The following is a 27,623-nucleotide window of genomic DNA, read 5'->3' as shown; positions in this document are numbered from 1 at the left end:
CATATTGGGTTAGTTAAGTTCCTGCGACTGTTTCTCTTGTGAGATATGCTGGGATTAGCACCTAGTTGTGAGTGTAACACAAATAATACAATGTAATACAACTTAACCACTTTTCTGCAGTATACAAAATGTAGTTCACATGTAATAAAATATTGTCAAGCACAAAAGAAAGCTACCAGTATGCAGTGCATTGCCAAGAAGGCCTTGCTCAGGCATGTCTCCAGTCAAAACATCTAGTTTGTTTTGGATTTGCAAAAAATGTAATGTCTATATTACACTAGGCTTTTGAATTTTTAACTGTATATTGAACATTATATTTTTTATGTAAGTGGAGTTGGGGAAACTAACTTGATTTCTCTGTTAGGGATCAAGACAAATAGAGAAATGATCTATAAAATAATTCCTGTAATTGTTATAATAATTTGCTCATAATCACACCTGCTGCCTCCTGTTCACCTAGCATTAATTAGGTACCTGGTTGTTGATTGACTTTTGTGGGTCACATCTTTGGGTATGACATTCTGTAAATACTGTGTATTGCTAGGGGCCAGGCAGTACAATGAGCTGAAGGTAGGAAAACAATTCATATCTGTAAGATGAAAATATTGGAGAGTAGGGTAACAAGAAAAATTGATTGTGTATTTAAAAAAAAAAATTGTGTATATTGTGTATTGTGTATATTATAAAATAATCCTAATTACAGTATGTATATGATAATTTATTAAGGTATTGACATTATTAATGTCCTGCAGATTTTGTCTGCTATTCACACCTTGCATGAGTTTGGAGAAGGAAGTCTTGTAGAGAAAGTAGATGTTGCTACAGATATCTTTGAAGATTTGGCTCCAGGAAGTATTAAGCTGAATTCCCAAGTGAGTAATAATTTATCATATAGTAGAACCACTGTATCCACTGATTCGGTATCAGCGGTTTCAGTTGTCCACTGTTTACTGTGGCCCAAAAATACCTCTTAATTTTGCATATTAATGGCCCCAAAGAGCAAAAGCAGAAAAGCTAGTAGTTTTTCAAAACCTAAGAGAAGCCTTGAAGTCCTTCCCATCAGTGAAAAAAGTGATAATTCTCCAATTATTGTGAGTGTGAGCAGGGTAATATTTAGTGAAGGGATTCAGGGAAACCGGTTATTTTTATATAGCCGGACTTGAGTCCTGGAAATGGGAAGTACAATGCCTGCACTTTAAAGGAGGGGTTTGGGATATTGGCAGTTTGGAGGGATATGTTGTGTATCTTTATACGTATATGCTTCTAAGCTGTTGTGTTCTGAGCACCTCTGCAAAAACAGCAATTATATGTGAGTGAGGTGAAAGAGTTGAATGATGATGAAAGTATTTTCTTTTTGGGGATTTTCTTTCTTTTTGGGTCACCCTGCCTCTGTGGGAGATGGCTGACTTGTTAAAAAAAAAAATTTCTCAAAGTTCATAATAGGTATGTACAGTGGACCCCCGCATAACGATGGCATCGCATAGCGATTTTTCCGCATAACGATTACTTTTATCGCAAAATTTTTGCCCCGCATACCGATTAAAAACCCGCATACCGATTTTCGTCCGAGACGCGTCCAATGTGCCCTCAGCCAGCCTCACATGTGCCGCTCCGTCCCATTGTTTACCAGCCAGCCTCCGCGGTAACATCCAAGCATACACTCGGAATATTTCGTATTATTACAGTATTTTCGGTGCTGTTTCTGGAAAATAAGTGACCATGGGCCCCAAGAAAGCTTCTAGTGCCAACCCTACACCTCAAAGGGTAAGAATTACTATAGAGATGAAGAAAGAGATAATTGATAAGTATGAAAGTGGAGTGCGTATAGCCGACCTAGTCAAGCTGTACAAGAAACCCCAATCAACCATCGCTACTATTGTGGGCACCAGAAAGACAATCAAGGAAGCTGTTCTTGCCAAAGGTTCAACTGTGTTTTCGAAACAAAGATCGCAATTGATGGAAGATGTTGAGAGACTCTTATTGGTGTGGATAAATGAAAAACAGATAGCAGGAGATAGCGTCTCTCAAGCGATCATATGTGAAAAGGCTAGGAAGTTGCATGACGATTTAATTAAAAAAATGCCTGCAACTAGTGATGATGTGAGTGAATTTAAGGCCAGCAAAGGTTGGTTTGAGAGATTTAAGAAGCGTAGTGGCATCCATAGTGTGATAAGGCATGGTGAGGCTGCCAGTTCGGACCACAAAGCGGCTGAAAAATATGTGCAGGAATTCAAGGAGTACATAGAAACTGAAGGACTGAAACCTGAACAAGTGTTTAATTGTGATGAAACAGGCCTGTTCTGGAAGAAAATGCCAAGCAGGACCTACATTACTCAGGAGGAAAAGGCACTCCCAGGACATAAGCCTATGAAAGACAGGCTTACTTTGTTGATGTGTGCCAATGCTACTGGTGATTGCAAAGTGAAGCCTTTATTAGTGTATCACTCTGAAACTCCCAGAGCGTTCAGGCAAAAGAATGTCCTCAAGGATAATTTGTGTGTGCTGTGGAGGGCAAACAGTAAGGCATGGGTCACTAGGGAATTTTTCTATAACTGGTTACACCATGCATTTGCCCCCAATGTGAAAAATTACCTAACTGAAAAGAAATTAGAACTTAAGTGCCTCCTGGTGTTAGACAATGCCCCTGGTCATCCTACAGACGTGTCAGAGCGACTTTATGGGGACATGAGCTTCATTAAGGTGAAGTTTTTGCCTCCTAATACCACTCCTCTCCTGCAGCCCATGGACCAGCAGGTTATTTCCAACTTCAAGAAACTGTACACAAAAGCTCTGTTTGAAAGGTGCTTTGTAATGACCTCAGAAACTCAACTGACTCTAAGAGAGTTTTGGAGAGATCACTTTAATATCCTCAATTGTGTAAACCTTATAGGTAAGGCTTGGGAGGAAGTGACAAAGAGGACCTTGAACTCTGCTTGGAAGAAACTGTGGCCAGAATGTGTAGACAAAAGGGATTTTGAAGGGTTTGAGGCTAACCCTGAGAATCCTGTGCCAGTTGAGGAATCCATTGTGGCATTGGGAAAGTCCTTGGGGTTGGAGGTTAGTGGGGAGGATGTGGAAGAGTTGGTGGAGGAGGACAATGAAGAACTAACCACTGATGAGCTGCTAGATCAACTTCAACAGCAAGAGGCCACACCTGAGGAAATTGCTTCGGAGGAGGGGAGAGAGAAATTGAAGAAGTTGCCTACTTCAAAGATTAAGGAAATCTGTGCAAAGTGGCTTGAAGTGCAAACCTTCATGGATGAAAATCACCCTCACACAGCTATTGCAAGCCGTGCTGGTGATTATTACACTGACAATGTTGTGAAACACTTTAGGCAAGTCATAAAGGAACGAGAGGTACAGGCCACTATGGACAGATATCTTGTGCGAAAGAAGTCCAGTGACTCTGAAGCTGGCCCTAGTGGCATTAAAAGAAGAAGGGAAGTAACCCCAGAAAAGGACTTACTACCTCAAGTCCTAATGGAAGGGGATTCCCCTTCTAAACACTAACACACTCTCTCCCCTCCTCCCATCCCATCAATCATCACCAGATCTTCAATAAAAGTAAGTGTCATTTAATTGTGCATGCCTTTTTCAGTTTGTGTGTATTAAAATTAACATTTCATGTGGTAAAAAAAATTTTTTTTCATACTTTTGGGCGTCTTGCACGGATTAATTTTATTTCCATTATTTCTTATGGGGAAAATTGATTCGCATAACGATTATTTCGCATAACGATGAGCCCTCTTGCACGGATTAAAATCGTTAACCGGGGGTCCACTGTATAGGACATATACATACCTATTATACCATGGTTTTGGCATCCACAGCAGGTCCTTGGAACATATCCCCTGTGGATCCGGGGGTCCTACCGTACTCTTTATTGGGTACTGTAGTCAGTTCCTCAATTAAACCATTGTTGTTTGCTACCACTGATGTTGCGAGGCGCACACACAGTACTGACAAATACATCATTAATATTGCTAACAATTTCACATCATGTCCTGTTCAGCCAGGGCTGGCTCAGGCTTACCAGGTGTCCTAGGTGACTGCCTTCCTTTGCCTTTAGTAATGCTGCCACTCAACAAAGTTATTCAACACAAATAATAGACATATTAGTCATATATTAATGGTTAAGCATAGCACAATTTTTATTACTTCTATAAATTGAGGCTTAATTGGTAAAATTTTAATATCATGTAATCTTCATTAATTTAGCACTATGAGCATTTCTTTGTTCTTTGTTATCACTGCCCTATAGGGTGAAGACATACTTTCAGCATTAACTCTAAAAATGCAAATATAGTACGTATTATATAACTTAGCATGGGTTTCGAACACTGCATCAAGTAGGAGGCTAGAGGTATGGAAATATCACATTTGAGAGCACTGCATGAGATATGGCAAATACTGTGCAGAGAATTCAGAATGTAGAAATTTATAAGCAATGTGGGCTAACCAAGGGTATAAGTTAAAAGCCCGAGCAGGGGTTTTTGAGGGTGTTCCTGAATGGAGAGAGAGGTGGAGAGGGATAGGATGATGAGGGATAGGATGGAAGGTAGAAGAGGTAAGGGGTTGTCTCAGAAATGGTTAGAGGGAGGGGGGAAGACTAAAAGAGGCTTTGAGTTTTAGAGGTTTAATCATCCAGTAGGCATTTGTGAGTGTGTTAGATAGGAGTGAATAGACACAAGCAGGTTTTGATGGATGTGCTGTTGGAGTGTGAACAAAGTAACATTTGCAAAGGGATTCAGGGGAAACTGGTTAGCCAGACTTAAGGTCTTGATGTGGGAAGGGCAGTGCCTGTACCCTGAAGGAGGGGTGGGAATCTTGCAGTTTGAAGGGGCATTTGAATTGTTTCTGTGTACTCCTTCATTAGATTACTGCCTTATAGTTTAGTATTAGGTCCAGTTATTTGATACCACTGAAGAATTTTATGTTATTTTGACTCTGAAGATCTTTTAATCCATTTCTGTATTCTTATATTTCAGTTAAGGCAGAAACTTAATGTTGCTCGAGCTAGATTTTCTCAAATTCAGGCATCGTTATCAAGAAAGTGGGAAAAGGTAAGAACTTGTACTGTTTAAGATTGTACAGTGGACCCCCGACTTACGATCAGCTCCCAACTCGAACAGTTATGTAAGTGTATTTTTGTAAGTGCTTTTGTCTGAAATGGACTAATCTAATTTACAATATTCTTATGGGAACAAATTCGTTCGGTAACGGCACCCGAACAGCCTTCTGGAACGAATTAATATCATAAGTCGGGGGTCCACTGTATATGGGAAATACAGGTACATGTATTTTCAACAGCTAAGAAGCTGCTCTTTATCTACTAATACCAAGGCCAGTAAAAGATCATAAAACCTAAGTACATTGACTGGTTGTGTGTTTCAGTTTCTTCTGATAATTATTAGAAGCATTACCTCTGAATTCCCTCAAGAGAGGTTCCTTGAAGTTGGTAAGTGGCTCTTGCTCTGATGAATTGGACTTGTCCTTGCCTTCTTTGGAGTGAACCTGATTGCCTCCTGTTTCCCTAAATATAACAGCAATTAGTTCTTTAGTAATATAAATTTCATAAAATGCTGAATACTAAGTAATTATTAATACAGAGAGATACTCTTCATTATGTCTTGCCTTTTAGACTTTTGGATAATACACCATATCATAAAGTAAACAATCTCCGGGAGCATGTAACTAGATTGTCTCCTGTTTTTATCTTTTTCAGAATGTATCACTTGCTTCTTTTTTTTTTTTTTTTTATTATCACACCGGCCGATTCCCACCAAGGCAGGGTGGCCCGAAAAAGAAAAACTTTCACCATCATTCACTCCATCACTGTCTTGCCAGAAGGGTGCTTTACACTACAGTTTTTAAACTGCAACATTAACACCCCTCCTTCAGAGTGCAGGCACTGTACTTCCCATCTCCAGGACTCAAGACCGGCCTGCCGGTTTCCCTGAATCCCTTCATAAATGTTACTTTGCTCACACTCCAACAGCACGTCAAGTATTAAAAACCATTTGTCTCCATTCACTCCTATCAAACACGCTCACGCATGCCTGCTGGAAGTCCAAGCCCCTCGCACACAAAACCTCCTTTACCCCCTCCCTCCAACCCTTCCTAGGCCGACCCCTACCCCGCCTTCCTTCCACTACAGACTGATACACTCTTGAAGTCATTCTGTTTCGCTCCATTCTCTCTACATGTCCGAACCACCTCAACAACCCTTCCTCAGCCCTCTGGACAACAGTTTTGGTAATCCCGCACCTCCTCCTAACTTCCAAACTACGAATTCTCTGCATTATATTCACACCACACATTGCCCTCAGACATGACATCTCCACTGCCTCCAGCCTTCTCCTCGCTGCAACATTCATCACCCACGCTTCACACCCATATAAGAGCGTTGGTAAAACTATACTCTCATACATTCCCCTCTTTGCCTCCAAGGACAAAGTTCTTTGTCTCCACAGACTCCTAAGTGCACCACTCACTCTTTTTCCCTCATCAATTCTATGATTCACCTCATCTTTCATAGACCCATCCGCTGACACGTCCACTCCCAAATATCTGAATACGTTCACCTCCTCCATACTCTCTCCCTCCAATCTGATATTCAATCTTTCATCACCTAATCTTTTTGTTATCCTCATAACCTTACTCTTTCCTGTATTCACCTTTAATTTTCTTCTTTTGCACACCCTACCAAATTCATCCACCAATCTCTGCAACTTCTCTTCAGAATCTCCCAAGAGCACAGTGTCATCAGCAAAGAGCAGCTGTGACAACTCCCACTTTGTGTGTGATTCTTTATCTTTTAACTCCACGCCTCTTGCCAAGACCCTCGCATTTACTTCTCTTACAACCCCATCTATAAATATATTAAACAACCACGGTGACATCACACATCCTTGTCTAAGGCCTACTTTTACTGGGAAAAAATTCCCCTCTTTCCTACATACTCTAACTTGAGCCTCACTATCCTCGTAAAAACTCTTCACTGCTTTCAGTAACCTACCTCCTACACCATACACTTGCAACATCTGCCACATTGCCCCCCTATCCACCCTGTCATACGCCTTTTCCAAATCCATAAATGCCACAAAGACCTCTTTAGCCTTATCTAAATACTGTTCACTTATATGTTTCACTGTAAACACCTGGTCCACACACCCCCTACCTTTCCTAAAGCCTCCTTGTTCATCTGCTATCCTATTCTCCGTCTTACTCTTAATTCTTTCAATTATAACTCTACCATACACTTTACCAGGTACACTCAACAGACTTATCCCCCTATAATTTTTGCACTCTCTTTTATCCCCTTTGCCTTTATACAAAGGAACTATGCATGCTCTCTGCCAATCCCTAGGTACCTTACCCTCTTCCATACATTTATTAAATAATTGCACCAACCACTCCAAAACTATATCCCCACCTGCTTTTAACATTTCTATCTTTATCCCATCAATCCCGGCTGCCTTACCCCCTTTCATTTTACCTACTGCCTCACGAACTTCCCCCACACTCACAACTGACTCTTCCTCACTCCTACAAGATGTTATTCCTCCTTGCCCTATACACGAAATCACAGCTTCCCTATCTTCATCAACATTTAACAATTCCTCAAAATATTCCTTCCATCTTCCCAATACCTCTAACTCTCCATTTAATAACTCTCCTCTCCTATTTTTAACTGACAAATCCATTTGTTCTCTAGGCTTTCTTAACTTGTTAATCTCACTCCAAAACTTTTTCTTATTTTCAACAAAATTTGTTGATAACATCTCACCCACTCTCTCATTTGCTCTCTTTTTACATTGCTTCACCACTCTCTTAACTTCTCTCTTTTTCTCCATATACTCTTCCCTCCTTGCATCACTTCTACTTTGTAAAAACTTCTCATATGCTAACTTTTTCTCCCTTACTACTCTCTTTACATCATCATTCCACCAATCGCTCCTCTTCCCTCCTGCACCCACTTTCCTGTAACCACAAACTTCTGCTGAACACTCTAACACTACATTTTTAAACCTACCCCATACCTCTTCGACCCCATTGCCTATGCTCTCATTAGCCCATCTATCCTCCAATAGCTGTTTATATCTTACCCTAACTGCCTCCTCTTTTAGTTTATAAACCTTTACCTCTCTCTTCCCTGATGCTTCTATTCTCCTTGTATCCCATCTACCTTTTACTCTCAGTGTAGCTACAACTAGAAAGTGATCTGATATATCTGTGGCCCCTCTATAAACATGTACATCCTGAAGTCTACTTGCTTCATGTACTATAATGCAGTAGTAAATTAGATACAATACGAGGTTTTCTATTTATCATTTTCTGCAAAAGTTATGTGCCCTTTTTATTATACTAAACAGATTTTTTTTAACAGCTGTCGCCTTCCATGGCAGGGTGACAGATTTATTGTTTATTTTATTGGCCACATTGCCTGTTGGAGAATTAGGTTGGAAGAGACCCTTTTGCTGTTATAAAAGGTAGGGAATTAGTGCCCTAAGTGTTAACATATAGTACATGAAAAAAAATCCATGTACTATTCTATTGAGAAATAGCAAACATCGAACTTAAGCTAAAGGAATCTTATAGGAGTCAGGAATCGCGGGAAGAACTAAAAGCCATAAATGAAATCGAAAGAAACCCAAAGTATTTCTTCTCCTATGCCAAATCAAAGTCGAGAACAACGTCCAGTATTGGGCCCTTACTTAAACAAGATGGGTCCTACACAGATGACAGCAAGGAAATGAGTGAGCTACTCAAGTCCCAATATGACTCAGTTTTTAGCAAGCCACTAACCAGACTGAGAGTCGAAAATCAAAATGAATTTTTTATGAGAGAGCCACAGAATTTGGTTAACACAAGCCTATCTGATGTTATCCTGATGCCAAATGACTTCGAACAAGCGATAAATGACATGCCCATGCACTCTGCCCCAGGGCCAGACTCATGGAACTCCGTGTTCATCAAGAACTGCAAGAAGCCCCTATCACGAGCCTTTACCATCCTATGGAGAGGGAGCATGGACACGGGGGTCGTCCCACAGTTACTAAAAACAACAGACATAGCCCCACTCCACAAAGGGGGCAGTAAAGCAACAGCAAAGAACTACAGACCGATAGCACTAACATCCCATATCATAAAAATCTTTGAAAGAGTCCTAAGAAGCAAGATCACCACCCATCTAGAAACCCATCAGTTACACAACCCAGGGCAACATGGGTTTAGAACAGGTCGCTCCTGTCTGTCTCAACTAATGGATCACTACGACAAGGTCCTAGATGCACTAGAAGACAAAAAGAATGCAGATGTAATATATACAGACTTTGCAAAAGCCTTCGACAAGTGTGACCATGGCGTAATAGCGCACAAAATGCGTGCTAAAGGAATAACAGGAAAAGTCGGTCGATGGATCTATAATTTCCTCACTAACAGAACACAGAGAGTAGTAGTCAACAGAGAAAAGTCCGAGGCAGGCACGGTGAAAAGCGCTGTTCCACAAGGCACAGTACTCGCTCCCATCTTGTTCCTCATCCTCATATCTGACATAGACAAGGATGTCAGCCACAGCACCGTGTCTTCCTTTGCAGATGACACCCGAATCTGCATGACAGTGTCTTCCATTGCAGACACTGCAAGGCTCCAGGCGAACATCAACCAAATCTTTCAGTGGGCTGCAGAAAACAATATGAAGTTCAACGATGAGAAATTTCAATTACTCAGATATGGTAAACACGAGGAAATTAAATCTTCATCAGAGTACAAAACAAATTCTGGCCACAAAATAGAGCGAAACACCAACGTCAAAGACCTGGGAGTGATCATGTCGGAGGATCTCACCTTCAAGGACCATAACATTGTATTGATCGCATCTGCTAGAAAAATGACAGGATGGATAATGAGAACCTTCAAAACTAGAGAGGCCAAGCCCATGATGACACTCTTCAGGTCACTTGTTCTATCTAGGCTGGAATATTGCTGCACACTAACAGCACCTTTCAAGGCAGGTGAAATTGCTGACCTAGAAAATTTACAGAGAACCTTCACGGCACGCATAACGGAGATAAAACACCTCAATTACTGGGAGCGCTTGAGGTTCCTGAACCTGTATTCCCTGGAACGCAGGCGGGAGAGATACATGATTATATACACCTGGAAAATCCTAGAGGGACTAGTACCGAACTTGCACACGAAAATCACTCACTACGAAAGCAAAAGACTTGGCAGATGATGCAACATCCCCCCAGTGAAAAGCAGGGGTGTCACTAGCACATTAAAGAGACCATACAATAAGTGTCAGGGGCCCGAGACTGTTCAACTGCCTCCCAGCATACATAAGGGGGATTACCAACAGACCCCTTGCAGTCTTCAAGCTGGCACTGGACAAGCACCTAAAGTCGGTTCCTGATCAGCCGGGCTGTGGCTCGTACGTTGGTTTGCATGCAGCCAGCAGTAACAGCCTGGTTGATCAGGCTCTGATCCACCAGGAGGCCTGGTCACAGACCGGGCCGCGGGGGCGATGATACCCGGAACTCTCTCCAGGTAAACTCCAGGTGTAGAATACAGTACGTATTTTCATTTTTTTTTTTTTTTTACAAGTCAGCCATCTCCCACCGAGGCAGGGTGACCCAATAAAGAAAGAAAATCCCCAAAAAGAAAATGCTTTCATCATCATTCAACACTTTCACCACACTCACACATTATCACTGTTTTTGCAGAGGTGCTCAGAATACAACAGTTTAATTTTTTTTTCACATATTGAAGCATATACGTATAAAGATACACAACATATTCCTCCAAACTGCCAATATCCCAAACCCCTCCTTTAAAGTGCAGGCATTGTACTTCCCATTTCCAGGACTCAAGTCCGACTATATGAAAATAACCGGTTTCCCTGAATCCCTTCACTAAATATTACCCTGCTCACACTCCAACAAATCGTCAGGTCCCAAGTATCATTTGTCTCCATTCACTCCTATCTAACATGCTCACACACGCTTGCTGGAAGTCCAAGCCCCTCGCCCACAAAACCTCCTTTACCCACTCTCTCCAACCCTTTCAAGGACGACCCCTACCCCTCCTTCCTTCCCCTATAGATTTATATGCTTTCCATGTCATTCTACTTTGATCCATTCTCTCTAAATGACCAAACCACCTCAACAACTCCTCTTCTGCCCTCTGACTAATGCTTTTATTAACTCCACACCTTCTCCTAATTTCCACACTCCGAATTTTCTGCATAAAATTTACACCACACATTGCCCTTAGACAGGATATCTCTACTGCCTCCAGCCGTCTCCTCACTGCTGCATTTACCACCCAAGCTTCACATCCATATAAGAGTGTTGGTACCACTATACTTTCATACATTCCCTTCTTTGCCTCCATAGATAGCGTTTTTTGACTCCACATATACCTCAACGCACCACTCGCCTTTTTTCCCTCATCAATTCTTTGATTAACCTCATCCTTCATAAATCCATCCGCCGACACGTCAACTCCCAAGTATCTGAAAACATTCACTTCTTCCATACTCCTCCTCCCCAATTTGATATCCAATTTTTCTTTATCTAAATCATTTGATACCCTCATCACCTTACTCTTTTCTATGTTCACTTTCAACTTTCTACCCAAACTCATCCACTAACCTTTGCAATTTTTCTTTAGAATCTCCCATAAGCACAGTATCATCAGCAAAAAGTAACTGTGTCAATTCCCATTTTGAATTTGATTCCCCATAATTTAATCCCACCCCTCTCCCGAACACCCTAGCATTTACTTCTTTTACAACCCCATCTATAAATATATTAAACAACCATGGTGACATTACACATTCCTGTCTAAGACCTACTTTTACCGGGAAGTATTCTCCCTCTCTTCTACACACCCTAACCTGAGCCTCACTATCCTCATAAAAACTCTTAACAGCATTTAGTACCTTACCACCTATTCCATATACTTGCAACATCTGCCACATTGCTCCTCTATCCACTCTATCATATGCCTTTTCTAAATTCATAAATGCAATAAAAACTTCCTACCTTTATCTAAATACTGTTCACATATATGCTTCAATATAAACACTTGATCTATACATCCCCTACCCACTCTGAAGCCTCCCTGCTCATCCGCAATCCTACATTCTGTCTTACCTCTAATTCTTTCAATTATAACCCTACCGTATACTTTTCCTGGTATACTCAGTAAACTTATTCCTCTATAATTTTTACAGTCTCTTTTGTCCCCTTTCCCTTTATATAAAGGGATTATACATGCTCTCCGCCAATCCCTAGGTACCTTCCCCTCTTTCATTCATTTATTAAACAAAAGTACCAACCACTCCAACACTATATCCCCCCCTGCTTTTAACATTTCTGTCATGATCCCATCAGTTCCAGCTGCTTTATTCCCTTTAATTCTACGTAATGCCTCACATACCTCGACCACACTTACATTCTGCTCTTCTTCACTCCTAAAAGATGGTATACCTCCCTGACCAGTGCATGAAATTACCACCTCCCTTTCTTCCTCAACATTTAAAAGTTCCTCAAAATATTCTCGCCATCTACCTAATACCTCCCTCTCCCCATCTACTAACTCCCCTACTCTGTTTTTAACTGACAAATCCATACTTTTCCTAGGCTTTCTTAACTTGTTTAACTCACTCCAAAATTTTTTCTTATTTTCATTATTTTCATATAGTTATTAAGTCATGTGCACCACATTTCCAGATGTTGAAACACTAATGTGGGGTGATGTCACCCCAAAATAGGCTTCATGACTTCTCACAAAGGTTTGTGTCCCCAAACTTACAGTGGAACCCCGGCTTTCGTTCGGTCCAGTTATCATACAGTTCAGTTTTCTACCACTTTTTTTGGTGAAATTTTCCCCGTTTTCATACATCTGCTCGGAAATTGTCTGTACCAGATGTGTGTCTGCCTGCCCGCAGGATGCGGCTGCTCGTACGTTCGTGACTCAGTCTGCCTTTGTTACACGTAGAGGGTGGTAGTGGTTGTAATGGTGGTAGAGGGTGGTAGTGATGGTAGTAGAGGATGGCAGTGATGGTGGTAGAGGGTGGTAGTGACGGTGGTAGAGATAACCTCTCCTCCCTCTCCCCTCTTTGCTATCTTCCATATGCCAGCAAGTCTTCAATAAAGGTAAAAGTGATTTAACCCTTAAACGGTCCAAACGTATATATACGTTCACTCGCGTAGCGCCCCAAATTTTTTGAGGAAAAAAAAATCTTTTCTTTTAAAAGGAAAAAAGAGCATATGGTACCCAGGCATGCCCAATTATTTTAATATGGCGCACATCCATTCTCCCATGTCTGGGTGACTCAGGCTTATTGTGGCAATATTGAATGAATGACAAAGAAAACGTATATATATGTTTGGGGTGCTACACGCATGAACGTATATATACGTTTGGACCGTTTAAGGGTTAAATGTTCATTTATCCATTTCATTAGTGCTTTATATTTATTTCTCATTGTTTTCTGTATGTAAAACTATAATTATTCTCTATAAAATGTATTTTTTGTTAATATTTTTGGGTGTTTGGAACGGATTAATTAGTTTTACATTATTTCTAATAGGAAATATTACTTCAGTTTTCATACAAATTGGTTTTTGGCCGACCTTCTGGAATGGATTAAAGATGAAAACCGGGGTTCCACTGTATATTCCTTAGGAAAAGCCTGAGACAAATTCTAAACTGTCAGCATGCCTTGATTGTCACAGGAGTATCATGGTAACTATCATCCTAAATTGGTTCCCATTAATTTTTTCAACCCAAGAGAGTATAAAGAGCAAGGATCAGACTTAAGGCTGATATATTAACCAGCTATCAAGGATCAGACTTAAGGCTGATATATTAACCAGCTATCAATGCTGACACTTGCATTATTGAAGCAATTTATGCTATTGCTGTCTTGAATTTTTACATTTTACTTTATTTTCAACAGCTTAAGGAACTTAGCCAACCAGATAAAATGGCAGCTGTTGGCCGTGACACCCTGGCAAGAATGAATCGTGTGATTGTTAATGTTGTAAACAAGGTGAAAGAGATTGGACGTAGCAACATCCTGAGACGTGGCAAAACATCAATAGAGAAGACTCTCAGCACATTCACAGATCAACTCACAGCTCTTGGATTACAATTTGATAAGACCTGGAAAGACTTAGAGGTGAGCAGGAATTATTATTTTTAATTTTTTATTCACCTCAAATCAGAGAAAGGTAGTATGTGCTTAAAAAATATTAACAGTTTTATTTATTGAACATTTCCCTGCTATCAGGTACATACCATAAGACTCATCATTAATACTTAAGTATGCTCAAAGCATTACAGCCTCTCCTCACTTGGCGACGTACTCGTTTACCAGCACCATGGACTTACGATGGGCTCTCTGATCAGTATTCCTAACTAAATAATGTATTTTAGATCTTACTTCCTCTATTCTGTTTATTTCAGTACAGTGGACCCCTGGTTCGCGATACTAATCCATTCCTGAGAGCTCATCGTAAACCAAAAATATCTGAAAGCGAATCAATTTTCCCCATAAGAAATAATGGAAATCAAATTAATCCGTGCAAGACACCCAAAAGTATGAAAAAAAAACTTTTACCACATGAAATATTAAGTTTAATGCAATAGAATAGTAATTACAATAACAACAATAACAATAAATAACAATAAATAACGAAAGAATAATTGACACTTACCTTTAATGAAGATCTGGTGATGATTGATGGGATGGGAGGAGGGGAGAGTGTGGATGGTGTTAGCATTTAGAAGGGGAATCCCCCTCCATTAGGACTTGAGGTAGCAAGTCCTTTTCCGGGGTTACTTCCCTTCTTCTTTTAATGCCACTAGGACCAGGTTGAGAGTCACTGGACCTCTGTCGCACAACATAACTGGCAGCCTCACCATGCCTAATCACACTATGTATGCCACTATGATTCTTAAATCTTTCAAACCAACCTTTGCTGGCCTTAAATTCACTCAAATCACCACTAGTTGCAGGCAATTTTTTTACCAAATCGTCATGCAACTGCCTAGCCTTTTCACAAATGATTGCTTAAGAGATGCTATCTGTTTTTCATTTATCCACACCAATAACAGTCTCTCAACATTTTCTAACACTTGTGGTCGCTGTTTCGTAATCACAGTTGCACCTTTTGCAAGAACAACTTCCTTGATTGCCGTTTTCTTGCTCACTATAGTAGAGATGGTTGATTGGGGTTTACTATACAACCTGACCAGCTCCAACACACGCACTCCACTTTCGTACTTTGCAATTATCTCTTTCTTCATTTCAACAGTCATTAGCACCCTTGGTCTCGAAGGGTTGGCACTGGGAGCTTTCTTGGGGCCCATGGTGACTTATTTTGCAAAAACAAGCACCAAAAAGTGATAATATGGATAATATGGAATGTACCGAATGTATCCTTAGATGCGCGCACACTGGCTGGCTTGTAAACACTGGCACACACGGGGCAGTTCAGGCCACACATGGACACGTCTCGTACGAACCACATCGCATACCGGATTTTGTATCGGGAAGCGAGGCAAATTTTCTGTGATATAATGCATCGGTTACAGGATTTATCGGATACCGATAGCATCGCCAACCGGGGGTCCACTGTATACAGTACACTACTGTATAAACATTTAAAAATATACTAGAAATGTTATAAATAGTGCAAAGGTGACATTAAAACAATATAAAAAATGGTTAACACAAATTCACCACCATTATAGTTTGCTCCTCAATTAGCGACAAATTTGTTTAACGACGTGGTCTCAGGAAAGGAACTCTGTCGTTAAGTGAGGAGAGGCTGTATTTTAGTTTTGGATAGTAGTGTGAAAAACTTTACAGTAATTAGGTAATGATGATTTTGCTTTCTTTTGCACATTTCCATATACTGTACATGTACTGTATTTTGAGAATGTCATTTTCAGTTGACTTTCAAACTTGAAATACTTACACAATTTTTATAATCTAGTATGCTGAATTATTTTTGTCTAGTATAGATATCCAGCCAAAGACTGGGTAATTTGCGCCAGCTTGGTAGGCAGTTTTGTTTTACTTTTAAGGCTAAAAAGCTGTATGCCAGTTTTCTGTGACTGCACATTTTTCACAACTAAATGACATCTCAAAAAATTATTAATTCAGTCACTTTAAACTACAGGACTACAGAAATTTCAAGTTTGCATTTTCTTTATGAGTTTTTGGCCTAATTATATAATATGCTCTCATTAGGCCTTCTCTCTATTCTATTACTTCTTTCAACAATTTAACCATATCCCACCGAAGCAGGGTGGCCAAGAATGAAAAACAAGTTTCCCTTTTTAACTTAAGTAATATATACAGGAGAAGGAGGTTACTAGCCCCTTGTTCCTGGCATATTAGTCACCTCTTACGACACGCATGGCTTACTGAGGAAGAATTCTGTTCCACTTCCCCATGGAGAATTCTGATCCTTCTCTAATTAAAATTGCTGTATACTGTAGTATGCATTTTGGTTTTACTAAAATAAAAATGATTTAGAATGCTGTAGAATATATAACAACTTGACAAAGGCTTATACAGGTACTTTCAATCACATCACAATTGAAGTACTGTACAGTAATTTTCTTTTTCTTTTTCATTTCTTCATTCTTTGGGGTTTGGGATATTGTAGTTTTGTGGGTGAACATTGGACCATGCTCTCTCTGCCCTTCTGGAAAAGTAAATAGGGAGCATTGATAGTGATTGTCTCTTATTTATTCTTTGGGTCACCCTGCTTTGATGAGATATAACCCATGTTACAAAAAAATATTTTTTTTTACACAGTGGCTGTCTCCCACCAAGCTAGGGTGATATAAAAAAGGGAAAACTCATTCACTGTCATTTAATTGCTGTCTTGCTGATGTCACAGTTCAGATGACCCCTCTGAATTGCAACATCCTCAACCCCTCCTTTAGAGTACAGGTACTGTACTTCTAACTTTCAGCTAACCAGTTTTCTTGAATTCCTTACACTAATGCACACACATTGTAGTATTTGCAGACTATAGTTAGTTAATTATAGGTAGTAGGTTGGTAGACAGCAACCATCCAGGGAGGTACTACCATCCTGCCAAGTGAGTGTAAAACGAAAGCCTGTAATTGTTTTACATGATGGTAGGATTGCTGGTGTCCTTTTTTCTGTCTCAGGTATGTCTTGCTACTTCTACTTACACTTAGGTCACACTACACATACATGTACAAGTATATATATACACACACCCCTCTGGGTTTTCTGCTATTTTCTTTCTAGTTCTTGTTCTTGTTTATTTCCTCTTATCTCCATGGGGAAGTGGAACAGAATTCTTCCTCCGTAAGCTATGTGTGTTGTAAGAGGCGACTAAAATGCTGGGAGCAAGGGGCTAGTAACCCCTTCTCCTGTATAAATTACTAAATTTAAAAAGAGAAACTTTTGTTTTTCTTTTTGGGCCACCCTGCCTCGGTGGGATACGGCCGGTTTGTTGAAAGAAAGTTAGTTACTGTAACTTCAATAGAGTATTAATAAATCCTAGAGTAAACTTTTCCTGAGTGAAATAAGGCATTTGTTTTATTGCGATTTACTGGATGAAACATTCAGAAATGTAATGGTTATGAATCTTTAATTTCTGATATCTTTTTTCAATAGGGTGAAGTGGTTGTGAAATCTGATGAAGCTGCAGATCTTACTGCTGATGATGACAACAAAGATGATAAGAATAAAAACAAAGATGCTAAGAATAAAAACAAAGATGCTAAGAATAAAAACAAAGATGCTCAGAATAAAAACAAAGATGCTAAGAATAAAAACAAAGATGCTAAGAATAAAAACAAAGATACTAAGAATAAAAACAAAGATGCTAAGAATAAAATAAAATATACAGGTACAGAAGATGTGGTGGAAATTGTACCAAAGAAAAGAGAGGTACCTGAAAGTGAAGTTAAAAAAGAATTGCTGGTGGACAAGGAGGATGAAGAAGTAGGAAATGGAAAAGTCAAGAAGGAGCCTCACAAAGAAGCAGTCCCTAAAGAGGAAGAAGTAGTTAGCGTGAAAGCTAGACAAAAACCTGTAGTAAAAGTAGGAGCCAAGAAAGATTTTCAAGCTGAGGATGTTGCTTCAGAACAGTCTTCTGAAGCCGAAACAAAGTCTCACAAGGGGAGAGAAGGAAAACGTAGAGGAGGAGGAGAGGATAAGAAGAAAATACCAGATGACAAGAGAAAGAATGTAGCTAAAAAAATAAAAGAAAAGGTGGAAGAGAAAAAGCAAGAGAGCAAGCGTCACAGATCACGAAGAAACAGGATCAGCCAAAAGGAAGAAAAGAAGGATAAAAAGGAGGGAGAATCCCAGAAAGAGGAGTCTAATAAAAAGCAGAATGACAAGAAAAATAAAAAATCAGAAGAGAAACACGATAGTCATGGCAATCATAATGACAAATCACGGAATTATCATCAGAGAAATGAACGGGATAGAAATATTAAAGAAAAGGATGAAAACCAACGATACTACAAAGGACACTACAATAAATACGATAAAAAACACCATTATGATGATGACGACGATGATGACGACGACGATGATGACGATGATAGTCATAGATTTAAGAGAAAGCACCATAAGAAAAAGTATTACGATGATGATGACGATGATGATGATGATGAGGACGACAAGTACAAGAAGAAACACTATATCACATATGACGATGACGATGAGGAGGATAACAATAAAAGAAAAGGATTGATGCGCCACTGGCAGAAACCATCTAAGAAGAATTACCATAGAGAATATTCTGGGCCTAAGAAAACATTTATCCGACGACGTGGTAAGAATCACACCCAGCACTACAGCGGAGAGTGGGTTAGTAGGAGAGCAACAGGTCGTGAGCACAAACGCAAAGAGGAGCATAAGTCTGACTGGTTGTTTGACCGAGCAAAGGATAGAAGTAACTTAAGAGAGAGCGAACAAAAGGCAGATTGGCAATTTAGCAGAGCACAAGGAAGGAAGGATATGAGATTTCAGGATGAATATGAGACGAGCAGGCTACATGACTATGACAGATATGACCACAATAGGAATGGAAAGCAAGAGACCCATAGACAGTATGTAAGATTTGAGGATGAGGATGATGATGATGATGATGATGATAATGATAATCATTATTATTACCATAAGCAGCAGGAAAAAAGAGGTAGACATGGGCATCATGGATACAATAAGAGGAAGGGTCATCAGGAGTGGGTTATTCCTAATTTTAGTGCAACAGGAAAAACGTATTACCGTTAAGTAGAATCTTCCAGGTTCATTGTAGCTAGCTCTCTTTATATGTTAGTATAACAAATATATTCAGGGGAATATATGCAGGGGAACCAATTAGTATAAACAGTGTCATGTTTCTTATAGAATACTGTAACTTTTACAAACTACATTTCATTGCAAAGAATATGGCTAAATATCCCTTTAAATATTGACCATTACTGTAAATTTATTATCTGCTCTTAGCTGGTAATGTTATTGTATACTTTTACTCCTGATTAAAGGCAATTACTGTGACTAATAGTTTCTTGTAGGTATTAAGTAGATCTATTTCACGCTCTATAATCTAAACTTCACCAAAACGTAGTCCTCACATATTTCTTAATCATTAATGCAGATTACACTCTGGATGCTTACAGTGTGGAACAGGAGTAAGTGTGTAGAAGTTGAATGTATGAATGATTTTTTATAATCAATACCAAAGATGTTTTACAAAAAATTTGAGTATTGAACAAGGGGAGTCAGAGGTGAAGAAGAAACAAAAGCATATTATTTGGTGAGTAATATTCCGAAAGCTTTATACCCTATCATGTACTCCCATTGGAAATCTAATTTTTCTCTGCTTCAATTAATATTTGTCATTATAACAGTACCCAGTTTTCAAGCCAGATAGCCAAATAAATTATTATTAAATTAAAGATGTTGATTACACGACTGATACAGTAAACACAACTTAACATTGAAACTAAATGGATTGGTGCCAACAATAGTGAAGAAAAGAACACTTAGCAAAACAAGCTATTATGGGGACACTGTTTTGATCTAGTCAGGATCTTAACAGATCAAAACCTTGTCCCACTACTGTATAAGCTTGTTGTGCAAAGCAAGACTTTCCACCACACCCTCACATTATTGTTACTGGTACAAGTCTATGCATTTTGTATTCCTAATGTGTTTACTGAAAATGTTTTGTAAATAACAACTGCTTGTAATTCACTGATCAGTACTGAATGTCACTGAGGTGACAATCAGTTACTATCAATTTTGTCATTGGTGAATGCTGTATATATAAGATGACACAGGCATAGGAAGCAAATAATATTATATAGTGGCTGAAATATAAGTAGGAGAGAAAATAAGGAAGCTTTCTAGCTTATTCAAAATATAAATTAGTTACTGTAACATAAAATGTAAATATTTAAAGCTGACATAAGTATGGTGGTGCCATTCTGACAATAGTGTACCATATATGTAGTAGCATCTTGATTTGGTATATGTGATGGTAAAGTGTGATATCTCAGTACACTTCTTTATTACTGTGGAATAACTTTCATTGAAAGCGACCAAAAGGACTAAAATCTATACTTGTGTACTTTTAAAAGGAATGCTGCTAATACTTAATATTCTTAAATGCACGAAAATTGGATATAAGTATTGTTTTCACTTGTAACAATTGTAACTTTATTAACAAAACCACAAAGACTTGTCACAGTTTTATCTAAGCACTGCACTATTGATGTTGCTGTTGAGCTGCAGAGTGGTAAGGTCTGTGGCATTAGCAAATAATTGTGAAATTGTTCATGGGCTAAAAATATTAAAAGATCTCTACAACAATACACAAATACAAAATACAAAAGCTAAAAATGTTCTTTGTTCAGCAAGTCTCTATTTTATTTTCATATATTCTGTACTTTGAATCCAGCAATATATTTCTGTTTTATAAAACTTTTATATTTAATTGTGGAAGGTTTATGTTGAGGATTGCAATGTATTAAAGTAACCTATCTAAGAATATTCAGCATGTTAAAAATAGATTTGTGTGTGTTCAGAAGGTCTTGAGCAATCATGTATTGTAATGCTAATCCATATTCTTAAATAGTCTTCCATATTCATCCTGATAAGCACCCCAAGATCATTACAAATTATACAGTGAATACACTTTAAAACATCCTACACTTCTTTCTTTCTTTCTTTCTTTCTTTCAACACACCGGCCGTATCCCACCGAGGCAGGGTGGTCCAAAAGGAAAAACGGAAGTTTCTCCTTTTACATTTAGTACTATATACAGGAGAAGGGGTTATCCTACACTTCATTGGTATTAATTATAAAAATGCTCATTTTAAACCATTTATTATAGAAAATAATTCATACAGGAAATATTTTTTTTTAATTTACTGAAATTACAATAATAATATACGTGTTGTAAAAGTCAACTAAAATGCCGGGAACAATGGGCTAGTAACCCCTTTTCCTGTAAAGATTACTAAAAAGAATAAGAAGAAAACAGTGATTATGTGTGAGTGAGGTGAAAGTGTTGAATGATGATGAAAGTATTTTCTTTTTGGGGATTTTCTTTCTTTTTGGGTCACCCTGTCTCGGTGGGAGACGGCCGACTTCTTGAAAAAAAAAAAATTAACAATACGTGAGAAAGTGCCATTAGAAGTATTAATATTACTTATCATGCTAGATATCCCTAAGATAGAATGACAATACTATGTATCCTGAAAAAGTGCAAAACATTTATCAGGCTTCCATTTTATACTTGTATGGCAGGATGATAGTACCTGCATGAGGGTAATTTCTATCTACATGTATCAGTATAGTGCAGTATAATTACCAATATAAAACGTTTTTTTTTTTTAATAAATTCCCATTTAAATTGATAATGCACTTTTAAAGTTAATGGAAAGTGAGTTTTTTTTATACTGCAAAGTGGAGTTAATGGACAATTGGTCTAGTTTTAAGTAGTTGGTTGCTTTTGTGTTATATTCCTTGCACTATCTTGTTGAAGTCAACTGACTAGATGTTGCATACTTGATCAGAAGGGTTGTTCTAATGTAGCTAACTGCTGGTAAGTTTAAATTAAAAACATGATGTTTAAAAATTTTGTATATGGGGAGCTATTTTTTTTAGAAATGGGGTACTCCTTAGGACTAATATGGTGTCAAAAATGATAAAATACCTGTGGTCCTATTTGTTGTATACTGTGTAAAGTAATATTATTGGAGATAGGAAAAAGATATGCTGCTTATTTTGTTCCTACTTACCCTTAAAAAAAAAAATGTTAATTGGGGGGCATAATCTTCTCTGGGTTTCCTATGCCTGTAATGTATAAATCTTATCACCTGTCATATATGAAAGTGGCACCTGTTTCAGTAATTGTGTGATCTAAAAAATGACATAAGGATGATTTGTAGTATAATGTACCTGTATTAGGTAAATGTTCATGGAAGTTATCTGAAACATGTTTCATGACTTTGCTGATTAGTTTTAAATATTTGATTTCATTGATTATATACTCTATATATATGCATAAAACATTTTTGAGTCAGGTTTAGATGATTCATTATTACTGGGTAAAATTTTATTACAAGTAGAAGACTGTTGGAGAATGTTTATTATATTTTGTGAATGATGATGCTGAAAGTTCATCTAACTGATTATTTGAAAAAATTGAAGTCTTGCTCCTATCTATTGTGCACTACTGTATTTAGCAAGCTGTTCCATATACAGTATCTAACTTCATTATTTTCATTCCAGATGACTAAGCCCTCGATGTCCTTTCATAAATAATAAATCATATTGGAAGGAATGTTTTCCTGCAAAAGGTGCGTTACCAATAAAATGATGTATATAATCCTAACTTCAAACAATTTATAGATATTCATTTTATTACTGCAGTTCATCATTGTCAGTTTGTCAGTTTATTAACCCATTGGATTGTTAGCTTTAAGAACTCGACAATAATAGATTAGAACATTTAAAACGTTTTGCTAAGCTTTGACACTTACGGTAACTGCAGTATGTAGTAGTTGACTGGACTTTCCTGAGCTTAGTAACTTCAGTTTTCATGAAGTCCTATTCAGCTACATTGAATAGTGAGGTGTGGGTGTGTGTGTTTATATTTTTTTTCAGTGTTGGCCATATCCCACCAAGGCAGGGTGACCAAAAAGAAAAAAACTTACCACTTAAGCCTAGTCTGTTCTTCAATAAGTACATGTTGATTACCAATCAGTGGCCCACCAAACAACAGCATCAGTACCAGGCTCTCAAAAATGCAGGCACTGTACTTCCCATTCTAACATTCTTAAGTTCAGTAACCTGGTTTCCTTATTATACTCTCACTCCATCAGCACATTGATCCCCAAAATCCAGTTACCTCCACTCATTGATTTCACATGCTCACAAATGCCTTCTGGATGCTCAAGCTCTTACCTCAAAACATTCCCTTCTTGCTTCAACCCTTTACTTTAATTTTTATGTAAACATTCTCTCCACCCCAGATTTAGGCACCCGTCTTTCTCCCATTCTACCCGACCAAACCATCTCAACCCCTTTCACTTCTTGAATTGTACCTTTGATACCACTGCATATTTTTTTTTTTTTTTTTTTTTTTTTTTTTTTTTTTTTTTTTTTTTTTTTTTATGCTTTGCATAATATTCAGCTAGGCATGGCATTACCACTGCCTCCAGCCTCTTTTCTGCAACACTCAAAAGCCTGTGCTTCACTTCCATACAAAAACCACTGGCACCACAATACTTTTGATACATTCCCTTTTTTGGCATTCATTAAGAAACTTCTTTTCTTCCATAGACTTTGGAACAGCTTGTATTTTCTTTCCATCATCTATTCTGGGATGCCTACTGTCATTCTAGCCCCATCTTCCAGACCCATCTTCCACTTCCAGATTTTTTTTTTTTTTTTTTTTTCAACAAGTCAGTCGTCTCCCACCAAGGTAGGGTGACCCAAAAAAGAAAGAAAATCTCCAAAAAGAAAATACTTTCATCATCATTCAACACTTTCACCACACTCGCACATTATCACTGTTTTTGCAGAGGTGCTCAGAATACAACAGTTTAGAAGCATACACATATAAAGATACACAACATATCCCTCCAAACTGCCAATATCCCAAACCCCTCCTTTAAAGTGCAGGCATTGTACTTCCCATTTCCAGGACTCAAGTCCGACTATATGAAAATAACCGGTTTCCCTGAATCCCTTCACTAAATATTACCTGCTCACAAATAACAAAAAGGCACAATACCGTGACTGGAACGATACACAAATAACCCGCACATAAAAGAGAGAAGCTTACGACGACGTTTCGGTCTGACTTGGACCATTGACAAAGTGACTTTGTCAATGGTCCAAGTCGGACCGAAACGTCGTCGTAAGCTTCTCTCTTTTATGTGCGGGTTATTTGTGTATTACCTGCTCACACTCCAACAGATCGTCGGGTCCCAAGTACCATTCATCTCCATTCACTCCTATCTAACACGCTCATGCACGCTTGCTGGAAGTCCAAGCCCCTTCCAGATAACTTAATATATTCACTAATTCCATTTGCATTAAATCTGGTATAACACCTTCCGTTCAGTTTGACATTTAATCTTTCATTCCCAAAACTTCTTATTCTCATCACTCATTATTTAATCACTTTCAACTTCTTCATTTATACCCTAATCTGAGACTCTCCAATTAAAACCTTTTACAACTTTTAATAGTGGACCATCTTTTCCATACACTTAAACACTAGCCACATCACTTCTTTTTCCACCCTGTCTTATGCCTCTTTTTCAAATCCATAATGCATTGTATGCATTTGTATGCTGCAGTGCTTGATCCACACATTGCTTTCCTTTGCTTCCTATAACCACATTGTTCCTATGTAATCCTACTTTGTCTTTCCCATGACTATTTTGATAACTCTTGTGCCATGCATTTCACCCAGTGGTGTCAACAGACTTATTTCTTTATAATTCTTGTGTTGTCTATTCACTTTTTCTCTTGTACAAAGGAACCACGTCAGCTCTGGCATTTTCAGTTCTGCTATACAATTCATAAACTTAGCATGTACTCCAGTCATTCCAGTCTATATGCCTACATGTTTTCAGCATCTCAGTCTTCATCCCAGCCAGTCTTGTTGCATTTTTAGGTTCAGTCTGTTTACTGCCTCACTCACTTTCTTCATCCTCACTTAGGAATCTTTCTTTCTGTCCCATGCATAAAGTCTGTACTTCCATTGCATCATCTACATTTAACAAAATAATTCTCCATATCTCTTAATACACTGTTTCTCAACCTCTGGTATCAATTCAAATCAGGGCCATGAAACTTTCTTGGGAGAAAGTTGGTATGCAGTTTTATTTTCAAGCCATAAAACCTTTACTGGATGGATTGTTATGCTGTATGTATTGATGGAGCTTCACTTATAAAGGAAAATTAAATGGGCTTCTGTGCCCACGTGAAAGTGGTCATCTCTAATGTTGTCATTCATTGCTTCTTGCATCAAGAGAACTTGTATTCTGGAGGATTGTAATCAGATCATGTACTGTGATAATGGTAAAAGGATCTCCTCATTTAAATTAACTGGTTGAGATTTCCTAAGAAACCTTGGTGAAACTGCAGGCCAAGATGGATTGATATGTGCTCCACAACATTGAACTTCTGAAGCATTGTTGGATAAGAAATGATTTGATGATCATAGATTCTAAGAACTCCTTAACTTTTGGGAAGTTCAACTTTAGTATGAGAAATTTGCTCAAGTTTCTTTGTTAGTTCTGGACACAGCTGCAAAGCAAACCTCTAATAAAAAGTTTCATAATGTAGAAAATCTCTTTCTTGTGTTCTCAACTTTCTAATTTTTCAACTTCTCTTTCTCTTTTCATCTCTGTATTGCACAGTATGTTTTTTCTTGGTAAAAATCCTTTATAGACTATATATATTTTTTTTTTTTTTACCACCCTTTCCTCCACATAATACCAATCATTCCTCTTCCTGCCTGGACTAACCCTTCTATAAACCCAGCCATTACATTGTTGAATAAAACACCATACCTCTTTGATATTTCCTTCATTACTTTGTCTGTCATTGGTCAGTCTTACTTCCAGCCACTGCTCATATTGTACGTCTTACTAATCAACCCCTTCACTTTTTTTTCCCACTGACACTGTTACCCTGTACCCCACCTCCCTCCATCTAGCTTCCACTAGAAAATGATCAAATGTATCATTCACTCTGACATCATGTAAATCCACAAGTCTACCCTTCAACCTTCTGTTCACTAATACATAATCTGGCAGTGATGGACAAAATTTGCTGTGAGGAGCTTCATCAAGATATTTTCCCTGTAGAAGTAGCTTCATCGGTCAGTGGCTGAAGAAGCCAGTTCTACAGGTGAAATGCCTCAGTCAAGTTCCTGTCTGCAAATTTCTAGTTTTATCCACTTGTCAGCCAGCCTTGCACCATTCATCTCCACAGTCTAATACATAATCTAATAGACTATTCCTGTTGTGCACTTCATCATGCTTCAAATCATTGTGCACAAAGTATAATAGATTTGTGATGACATCCTTTGACTTGTAATGCTCTCTTTCATTGAAGTTTGCATTTTTCCAATATTCTCACTTAACTACAGTGTAGCTTTTGAATGAAGATTAACCTGCATGGTGTTGGGTTTTTTTACATTTTGCTGTAGTGAATATCACTTGATTGCTTTCTAGAGTTGTTGTCCAATTTCAAGGCAGTAACATAATCCAGTGGTCATGGCAAATGTAAGTGGCAGTCAGTTCAGCAGTTTTAAAATTTGAAAAAGATTTATTGGAAATATGCTCCTAATATTGTGATTCAACAATCACTGTAGTACCTAATGAGGAACGAGTGATCTAAGTTGGAAATTTATACATGTGTTTTGCTGTGATTTTTTAAAATAAATCTTTCATTACATTTATAACTTGGAATAATTATTAAAAATATATTAGATTTAGATTAAGTGTTAGATTAATGTGTACTACATTCAAAAGTGATTGATATGTATATTTACAAAGTTAGATAAAGGTCAACACAATCATGTAATTAAAACAAACTTGTCTTAAACAATTTAATTATAATTCAACCTTTTCATAACTTTTAAAAGAAAAATTTTGTACCATGTTTATGTCTACTAGTCATTTAATTATCACTTATAGCTCTTGTGATGGCAATGGAACATTATGTTAATAAACAGTGCCCATTTCTAGTCTCTCTTTTTATTATGATAAAGAATTACCTTCAATCTTTTATTCCTGTTTCCCTACATATGCAGAATGAAGCTGACCTCATACTGAATGACCCATATGGGTTTTACCACTTTTTTAATATAATGATAACTCAACCCCAGAGCAGGGAAGCTAGCACAAAAGGCAGGAATTATCATCTTTGTACAAGGGACACTGAAAAACAGCTTAGAATGGACATAGCAACCAAGGTAAAAACAAATGAAGATAATTCATAACCACATTAGAAGGAAAATGACAATATACGATCAAGTGATAACATTGAGAATAGCAGGAAATTA

The 27,623-nt window shown here is 38.1% G+C and overlaps 1 protein-coding gene across 15 annotated transcripts in view; it reads left to right on the top strand.

Annotated features, from left to right (window-relative positions):
- LOC128700180 (uncharacterized) overlaps positions 1–27,305 on the top strand; it is a 58,909-nt gene extending 31,604 nt beyond the window's left edge. For 13 of the 15 annotated variants that reach the window (XM_053793202.2, XM_053793204.2, XM_053793201.2 and 10 more), the window contains 4 exons: positions 753–872; positions 4,989–5,063; positions 13,973–14,194; positions 17,684–27,305. In XM_053793202.2, coding sequence (XP_053649177.2) covers positions 753–872; positions 4,989–5,063; positions 13,973–14,194; positions 17,684–19,315 — 2,049 coding nt within the window. In that variant the 3' untranslated portion in view covers positions 19,316–27,305. The remainder of the gene's footprint in view (positions 1–752; positions 873–4,988; positions 5,064–13,972; positions 14,195–17,683) is intronic. The other 2 variants (XM_053793211.2, XM_053793207.2) reach the window with 2 other exon arrangements.
- The last annotated feature ends 318 nt before the right edge of the window (positions 27,306–27,623 follow it).

Source organism: Cherax quadricarinatus, chromosome 74 (assembly GCF_038502225.1).
Source record: "Cherax quadricarinatus isolate ZL_2023a chromosome 74, ASM3850222v1, whole genome shotgun sequence".
Lineage (NCBI taxonomy): Eukaryota > Metazoa > Arthropoda > Malacostraca > Decapoda > Parastacidae > Cherax > Cherax quadricarinatus.
Note: the sequence above shows the minus strand (reverse complement) of the source record. Positions and strands in the feature narration are given on the sequence as shown.